The 8096-nt window shown below is 52.8% G+C and overlaps 2 protein-coding genes across 5 annotated transcripts in view; both read right to left on the bottom strand.

Moving 5' to 3' along the window:
- Positions 1-1039, bottom strand: part of LOC105554106 (endonuclease 8-like 1) — a 14078-nt gene extending 13039 nt beyond the window's left edge. The window contains exon 1 of the mRNA XM_012000399.1: positions 465-1039. The gene's annotated coding sequence lies outside the window, so the exon portion shown is untranslated. The remainder of the gene's footprint in view (positions 1-464) is intronic.
- Positions 1040-5203: 4164 nt separating this feature from the next.
- The window catches only part of LOC105554104 (COMM domain-containing protein 4), a 4660-nt gene continuing 1767 nt past the window's right edge, over positions 5204-8096 (bottom strand). Inside the window, exons 2-8 of one of the 4 annotated variants that reach the window (XM_012000391.1) lie at positions 7354-7425; positions 7070-7135; positions 6805-6844; positions 6383-6502; positions 6142-6222; positions 5599-5775; positions 5204-5512 (exon numbers count right to left, since the gene is read on the bottom strand). In XM_012000391.1, coding sequence (XP_011855781.1) covers positions 5472-5512; positions 5599-5775; positions 6142-6222; positions 6383-6502; positions 6805-6844; positions 7070-7135; positions 7354-7425 — 597 coding nt within the window. In that variant the 3' untranslated portion in view covers positions 5204-5471. Of the gene's footprint in view, positions 5776-6141; positions 6223-6382; positions 6503-6804; positions 6845-7069; positions 7136-7353; positions 7426-8096 lie in introns of all 4 variants that reach the window. The other 3 variants (XM_012000393.1, XM_012000390.1, XM_012000392.1) reach the window with 3 other exon arrangements.

Here is an 8096-nt window from a genome sequence, read left to right as displayed (position 1 = left end):
GGCAGACGCCCGTATCTTGCCCCCTCCGCACCTGGGCGCCGCCCCTGGCCTAGCACTCACAGGTTCGTTTTCTGGGAGAACGTGAGGCTCCAAATCCTAATTTGGGGGAGGAGCGGCGCTCTAGGGCCCGCCCTCCCCATGCCCCCGCTGCAACCCTGTCCTCGGTTAGTTCTGACTCCCCTCCTCCTCAGGGCCCCCCAAAGTCCATCCTCTTCTTAGCCCTATAGCGCACCCCCCGCACCCCGATCCTACACGCCCCCTCCCCGGGAACCCGCACTCCATTCCCCTCCTCGCCACTGCAGCCACTAAAGGGTTACGGCCAGGACGGGCGGCGCCCAGGAGCGCGCTGGGAGCCGCTGGGAGGTGTAGTCCTTCAGGGAGGCGATAGCGAGTCCTCGGGGTGGGGTCCCCGAGCTGGGGGGCGGGGGGCTTCCGGGCTGTGGGGCAGGGTTCGGGGCAGTTACCTGGCTGGGAGGTGGCGGAGGAACCTGACTTCCCACTGCCTGGCGCCGGCGGGATGCGGGCGCAGGTCTCAGGCTCCGGGTCGCCGCTGTCTCTGCGGTTAGGGGAAGTCACCCAGCTAGCCTGGGACAGGGTCGGCACCCCCAGGAGGAAACAGCAGCGACGAGCCAGAGCGGAGTCGCTTGCAGGTGCGCGCAGGGCGTGCACAGGTGCGCGGTACGCGCATGCCCTAGGGACTCGGTGGGGACTCTAAGCACCAACGAACAGTCAGACCTAACTCATAAACAAACATCATCACTGCCGGCCCGGTCAGAAGTGCAGCCAAGCAACAACAACAACAAAAAAGGCGGGGAGGCAGACCCATTTCAGATGGTTGTGTTGGAGAGAGTCTCTGACATCAGAAGGCACCAGCCCGCAAAAAGGAAGAAACCCGACATGTTGGGCGGAAGGAACCGCCAGTGAAAAAGCCCTGCGGCGAGAAAGAGATTGGTCACTGAAAGAACTCAAAGAAGTAGCTGGAGTGTAGCTGCGGGTAGTGATGGGAGGTGAAGATAGAGAAGCAAACAGGACCCAGGTCAGGTCCAGCTTATCCGGGTGTGGTGGTGGGCGCCTGTAGTCCCAGATACTCGGGAGGCTGAGGCAGGAGAATTGCTTGAACCTGGGAGGCGGAGGTTGCAGTGAGCCGAGATCGTGCCACTGCACTCCAGCCTAGCGACAGAGCGAGACTTCGTCTCATAAAACAAACAAACAAGGAAAAACACCCAGAAAGACAAATACCTCATGGTTCCACTTATATGAGGTATCTAAATAAACACATAGAAACGGCAAGTAGAATGGTGGTTGCCAGGAGCTGCCGGGAAGGAGGAAATGGGTAGTAGATATTCAATGAATATAAAGTTTTGGGGTTTTGGCCAGGCGCAGTGGCTGACGCCTGTAATCCCAACACTATGGGAGGCCGAGGGGGGGGTGAATCACTTGAGGCCAGGAGTTCAAAACCAGCCTGGCCAACATGGTGAAACCCCGTCTTTACTAAAACTACAAAAATTCGCTTTGAGATCCTGTCTCAAAAGAAAATAAAATAAAGTTTTAGGTTTTTGTTGTTGTTGTTGAGACAGGTCTCACTCTGTCACCCAGGCTGGAGTACAATGACGCAATCTTGGCTCACTGCAGCCTTGACCTCCCAGTAGCTAGGATTACAGGCGGGAGCCACCATGCCTAATTTTTTGTATATTTTAGTAGAGAGAGGGTTTTACCACGTTGCCAAGACTGGTCTAGAACTCTTGACCTCAAGCGATCCACCCGCCTTGGCCTCCCAGAGTGTTGGGACTACAGGCGTGAGCCACCGTGTCCAGCCTGAAAGTGATTTTCTAATTGTCATTCTTAATATATTTGATAGAATCCATCTGTCAAGTATAGCTTTACCTCATTGACCAAGGCTATTTGGTTATCCTGACTAAAAAGACAGGATAAGCTCTTTTTTATTTTTTATTTTTTTGAGACAGGGTCTCACTCTGTCACTCAAGGCTGGAGTGCAGTGGTGTGATGGTTGTTCACTGCAACCTCGAACTCCTGGGCTCAGGTGATCCTCCAACCTCAGCGTCCTGAGTAGCTGGGACAATGGTGCATACCACCACACCTGACTAATTTTTGGGTTTTTTTTGTAGAGATGGGGTTTTTCCATGTTGCTCAGGCTAGTCTCCTTGTGATTTTTTTTTATCACTTTGTTTATTTCCGGTTTTCATTTTTGTTTCTTCTTGCCCAACTGTGGCTAGTTGAACATTTTTTAGAATACCAGTTTGACTTACCTATAATTTTATTTTTAATTGACAAATAACTGTATACATTTATGGGGTACAGTGTGATGTTTTGTTACATATATATATTATGGAATGATCAAATTGGCTGGGCACGGTGGCTCATGCCTGTAATCCCAGCACTGTGGGCGGCTGAGGCAGGTGGATCACCTGAGGTCAGAAGTTTAAAAACAGCCTGGCCAACATAGTGAAACCCTGTCTCTACAAAATATACAAAAAATTAGCCAGGGGTGATGGTGCATGCCTGTAGCCCCAGCTATTACAGAGGGTGAGGCAGTAGAATCACTTGAACTCGGGAGGTGGAGGCGGCAGTGAGCCGAGATCACTCCACTTCTCTCCAGCCTGGGCAACACAGTGAGACTCCATCTCAAGAAAAAAGAAAAAACAACAAAAAAAGATCAAATCAGGCTAATTAGTATATCTATTACCTCAAATATCATTTATTTGTGATGAGAACATTTAAAACCCTCTTTTAGCTATTTTGAAATATACATGGTTATTAACTAGTCACTACGCTGTGCAATAAACCACCAGAACTTCCTCCTCCTAACTGGAACGTTGTACCTTTTGACCACAACCCACCCCTCTCTCCTCCAGCCTCTGCTAACCACCATTCTACTGTCGACTTCTATGAATTTAGCTTTTTTTTTCTTTTGAGACAGGGTCTCAGTCTGTTGCCCAAGCTGGAGTGCAGGAGCACTATCATGGTTCACTGCAGCCTTGACCTCCCTGGCTTAAGCAATCCTCCCACCTCAGCCTCCCAAGTAGCTGGTACTACAGGCATGTACCATCACACCCAGCTAATTTTGTTTATTTTTTATAGAGACAGGTTTGCCATGTTGCCTAGTCTGGTCTCAAACTCCTGGGCTTAAGCGATCCTCCCACCTTGGCTTCCCAAAGTGCTGGGATTACAGGCACGAGCCACTGCCCCAAGACTTCTTTTCAATTCCAGGCGTAAGTGAGGTGATGTGGTATGTGTCTCTGTGCCTGGCTTATTTCACTTAGCATCATGTTGTCTAGGTTTATCCATGTCACAAATGACAGGACCTTCTGCTTTCTAAGGGCTGAATAGTATTCCAACGTCTATATATACTTTTTTTTTGAGACACGGTTTCAGCTCTGTTACCCAGGCTGGAGTGCAGAGGTATGATACAGCTCACTGCAGTCTCAAACTTCTGGGCTCAAGCGATTGATCCTCCCGCCTCAGCCTTCCGAGTAGCTGAGACTACAGGCATGCACCACCATGCCCACCTAATTTTTTATTTTTTTGTAGAGACTGAGTCTCCCTATGTTGCTCAGGCCAGGCACAAGGTCTAAAGCAATCCTCCCACCTCAGCCTCTCAAAGTGCTGGGATTACAGGCATGAGCCACTGCACCTGGCCTTTAGTTATTATTTCTTTGAATACTTTTTCCATTCCACTCTCTTCCTCCTTAACCTTCTGAGACGCTAATCATGAATGTTAGCACTTTTGTGTAGTCCTACAGATCGGTGATGCTCAGTTTTATGTGTCAACCTGACTGGGCCGTGGGGTCCAGATTCCAGGAATTTCTCTGCTGTGTGGAGCCTCAGGTCCTGAGGATCCCGGCCAGGATAGGCTGCCTTCTCTCCATCGCTCAGTCTTTTAGTTTGTTTTATATGTAACATCCAGGGTTGTTAACTGTACTTAGTGGGAGGAATAGGGAAAATACCTACTTCATTTTTCCAGAAGCAGAAGTCAGGAGTAGAGTCAGTACTTACCTCTTTTGATGTTCAAATTGTCTCATCTTTGGCCAGTGGAACAAGCGATTATTCTTTGATAGGTTCCTTACACTGAAAGGTACTCCAGGCGGGTCCTCCTTGTACCCTCCATGTGCCAACTTTGGCATCAGCCTTTTCTACAAGGGGCCCTGGCTGGTCTGGGCCGGTCCTGGGAGCCCATCTGCCTTAGTCTTCTCGAGCTGCTATAACAATGCCACAGACCGGTGGCTTACACCACAGAGATTTCTTTCTCACAGTTCTGGAGGCTGGGAAGTTCAAGATCAAGGTGCCAGAAGACTCAGTTCCTGCTGACAGCCCTCTTCCTGGCCTTGTAGACAGCCACCTTCTTGTTGTATGCTTACATGGTCCTTATCTGGTGGTGTGTGCATGTGGACAAAGGCTTCAGTATATGAATTCTGGAGGAACATGAACATTCAGTCCATAACATTGGCAATGTTCCTCTTGCCAATGAGTGGTTCAGGCATGGTCGCTTCTCTCTTCCTAAAGAAGATGGCAGTGGCTAGGCGCAGTGGCTTACACCTATAATCCCAGCACTTTGGGAGGGCAAGGCAAGTGGATCACCTGAGGTCGAGACCGGCCCGACCAACGTGGAGAAACCTCGTCTCTACTAAAAAAAAAAAAAATACAAAATTAGCTGGGAATGGTGGCACATGCCTATAATCCCAGCTACTCGGGAGGCTGAGGCAGAAGAATCACTTGAACCCAGGAGGCAGAGGTTGGTGAGCCGAGATCGCACCACTGTACTCCAGCCTGGGCAAGAAGAGTGAAACTCCGTCTCTAAATAAATAAGATGGCAGTGAAACCTGGGCAAGAAGAGCAAAACTCCATCTCTAAATAAATAAATAAAAGATGGCAGTGAAACAAGGGCAATCTCCTTTCTGTACGAGGGGCATTTGGCTTTGGGGCGGCCAACTTGCTGCTAGCCTGAGGACATGGCCAGAGGGCAAAGACAGCAGAGCCAAGAGCATCCCAGGTCTGGGAGACAGAACCCTGATTTTCCTCTCATTAGACAAGCAGATGCATTTTGGTCCTCAGTTGGCCTCACCTGTGACCTCCTTCAATCAGCAACTGAGAAAAGAAAATGAGCGATGGACCAAGGAGGCCCGTATGTCACTTGTTTCTCTCACCAAAACCCTTGATCTGAACCCAAACAGAACCCCTGCACACATTCCTTTATACTTCTGTTTATTTTTCCTGCTCATGAAAACAGCCAACAATTGCCTTTCGAGGGAAGGGAAGGTAATGCTGGGAAACGTCCTCAGAAGCCCTGAGCCTAGTTCTCAAGAGAGAAGTGAGGCAGCTGGGGATCTGGGAGGCCAGAGTCCAGGCCAGGACCTCGGCATCCTAGAACTAGGGCTGCCTCCTGAAGAGCAGTTCAGAGGCAGTGATTCCATACAGGCAGGGCGGCTTCACACAGGCCTGGAATGCCCTTCTCCTCAGCCCAGGGAGCTCATTAGGGTCTGGGCCTGCTTCAGTTCTGTAGAGGGAAGAGGTGAGCAGCTGGGAGGCAGTCAGGCAGGATCTGGGAGAGCCTCTCACCCGTCGAGGAAAGCTGAGCCTCACCTGTCAGGAGGACCTGGAACTTGTCTGCTGAGAGGGACATGGCAACAGGCTGGGCTGGGGTCCCTGGGGCAGCTGCCACCTCCAGCCGCAGGTGCACCATGGGCTCCTCCACGGACCGCAGCAGGCTGGAGCTCAGGGTGTAGTCCACCCGCCAGCCCACGCCTGCCAACCTATTCACTGTGAGATAGGGTGGGTGGCTCTCAGGACCAAAGGCAGGCAAGCCAAGTGGCTCTCAGCTGACACCCTGGCTAAGCTCTCAACCCTTCAAGGCTATGTGGCCTCTAAGAAGCTCCCATCCCGCTGACCCAGGCTCATAACAGGGCAGGTGCCCGATAATCAGTTCGGATCACCTACAGCAGACCTCAGTGGCAAGAGATCTTGGCTGGACTCTGGGCTGGAGTCAGGAGACCCAGGGCCAGGTCCCAGCTCTATGGCTGCTAGTAACCATGTGACCATGGTTAAGTCATCTCCCTGGAACTAGCACTTTGCATGCTGCATGCACCTTCTAGAATGAGCCCAGACCCTGGCTGGCCTCATACTTACTGCGTAGGCTGCAGACCCGCAAGTGCTTCTGCAAGGGGCTTTGCTTTTCCTCATAACAGCGGCACAGGCTGGCCGCGTGCTCTGGGGATAGAATGGAGTAGCTCTGGAGGTAGCAGGTGGGGGCTGGGCTTGGGTTCCTGGCCCAGACAGGGCAGGGTACACCATAGGGTCACAGGGCCTGGCCCCCTCTCTAGCAGCCCTTGGCCCATAGGCTGCCCAGCTGCCCACCCACAACCCATACCTTTGGGCAGCCCCAGCTGCTGCAGTTCACTGGACAAAGATTCGCCATCGACACTGTGCTTGGCCGCACTGGAGAGGATGAAACTCAGCACTGCCACTGTGGCCTTCACATCGCCTGACTCTGAAGGACCCATGGGTGGGACAGAGGGTGTCGCTGTGGCCCCAGCCACCTCCCTGTTGCCCTATTAACTTCAGCTCAAAGCCCCCAGGCCTCCTGGAGCCACAGGCACTGCTCCTGCTCCACCAGGTGCTGGCAGAGGACAGGAAGGTGGGACTGTCAATGTCTTTCTTTCCCTCATGCTCCTCCACTAGGGAAGGCAGGTTAAGGATGCTGCTGGGAGGGGTGGGGGGGTCCCTCTGTACCAGGCACCAGGCCGAGGTCCCAAACTTGCCTGGGGCCTGTGGACTCAGCGGGGTACTCACCAAACTTGGTGTCAGCCGTGAGCTTCAGGATCTTCTCATACTATAGGGAAAGGAGACCTTCAGGGGGTGCCAGGCCCATGCTCACCAGCCCCTCACCCCCAGCCTGGGTCCCGTGATAAGGAACAGATAGGCTGGAAAGAAGTATGGGAGGTGCCCAGAGAGGTTGACAGGCTGGGTCACCCGTCTCCCTGGGCCTAGTGCAGAGCTTCAGGGCACTGGGGGTCATAAGGTCATGGGACAATGGGGTGCTGGGTCTTGTACTCACATCAATTCCCTGCCCCAGCAGCTCCTTTAGTACCTGGCTGCAGAGAAGCCGCAACTTCACAGAGGACTGCAAGAGAATTCCTTAAATCAGCCAGGCTGGCGAACCTCACCCCTCCTTCCTGGGGACTGGCTCAGAGCAGGCCAGCTGCTGATCAAGGTCACAAAGCATGATAGCACAGGCTGAGAGCACTGAGGCCCTAACCCCAGAAACCTCACCATCCTCTACACCCACAATCCCCAGCCCAGCGCCCCTCCTCCACCCAGACTAGACCCTGTGCACTCAACCATCTTGGCCAGCGTGCTGATCTCAGCCAGGACCCAGTCGGGACAGTCCAGATCACCACAGAACCGGAACCTCTGCAAGGGAGGGAGGCAGGTAATCAGGCTGCAGGGACGGCTGAGGTGTGGCCAGGATCCGTGTCTCCCACACTGCTGCCCAGCAGGGACCCCTGGTCCCCATCATAGGTGGATACCCTCTGGCCTCTTGTTCTCCCCTATCACCAGGCTGTTGAGTGAACTCTCTCCTGACCCACCCTGCCACCAAACCCTGCTCCGAGGTCTACTCCAGGCATTCGTCTGCTCAGCAAACATCAATCGAGCACCTTCTCTGTGCTAGCTCCCACTGAAAGCGCTGGGGTACAGCAGGGGATAAAACAAAGTCCTCTGCCTCACACAGATGAGTAACCTCTCTCCCCTCTTCCCCATACCCGCACAACTCCAGCGACTCCGGCTTCCCTGCTGCTGCTCGGGGACACCAGCCTTGCTCCTGCCTCCATGCCTGCTGCACTCTGTGTGGCTTGGTATCCCCTTTTTTTTTTTTTTTTGAGACAGAGTTTCACTCTTGTTGCCCAGGCTGGAATGCAATGGTGCAATCTCCGCTTCCCAGGTTCAAGTGATTCTCCTGCCTCAGCCTCCCAAGTAGCTGGGATTACAGGCATGTGCCACCACACCCAGCTAATTTTGTATTTTTAGTAGAGACAGGGTTTCACCATGTTGGCCAGGCTGGTTTTGAACTCCCGACCTCAGTT

Source organism: Mandrillus leucophaeus, unplaced genomic scaffold (assembly GCF_000951045.1).
Source record: "Mandrillus leucophaeus isolate KB7577 unplaced genomic scaffold, Mleu.le_1.0 Scaffold628, whole genome shotgun sequence".
Taxonomy (NCBI): domain Eukaryota; kingdom Metazoa; phylum Chordata; class Mammalia; order Primates; family Cercopithecidae; genus Mandrillus; species Mandrillus leucophaeus.
Note: the sequence above shows the minus strand (reverse complement) of the source record. Positions and strands in the feature narration are given on the sequence as shown.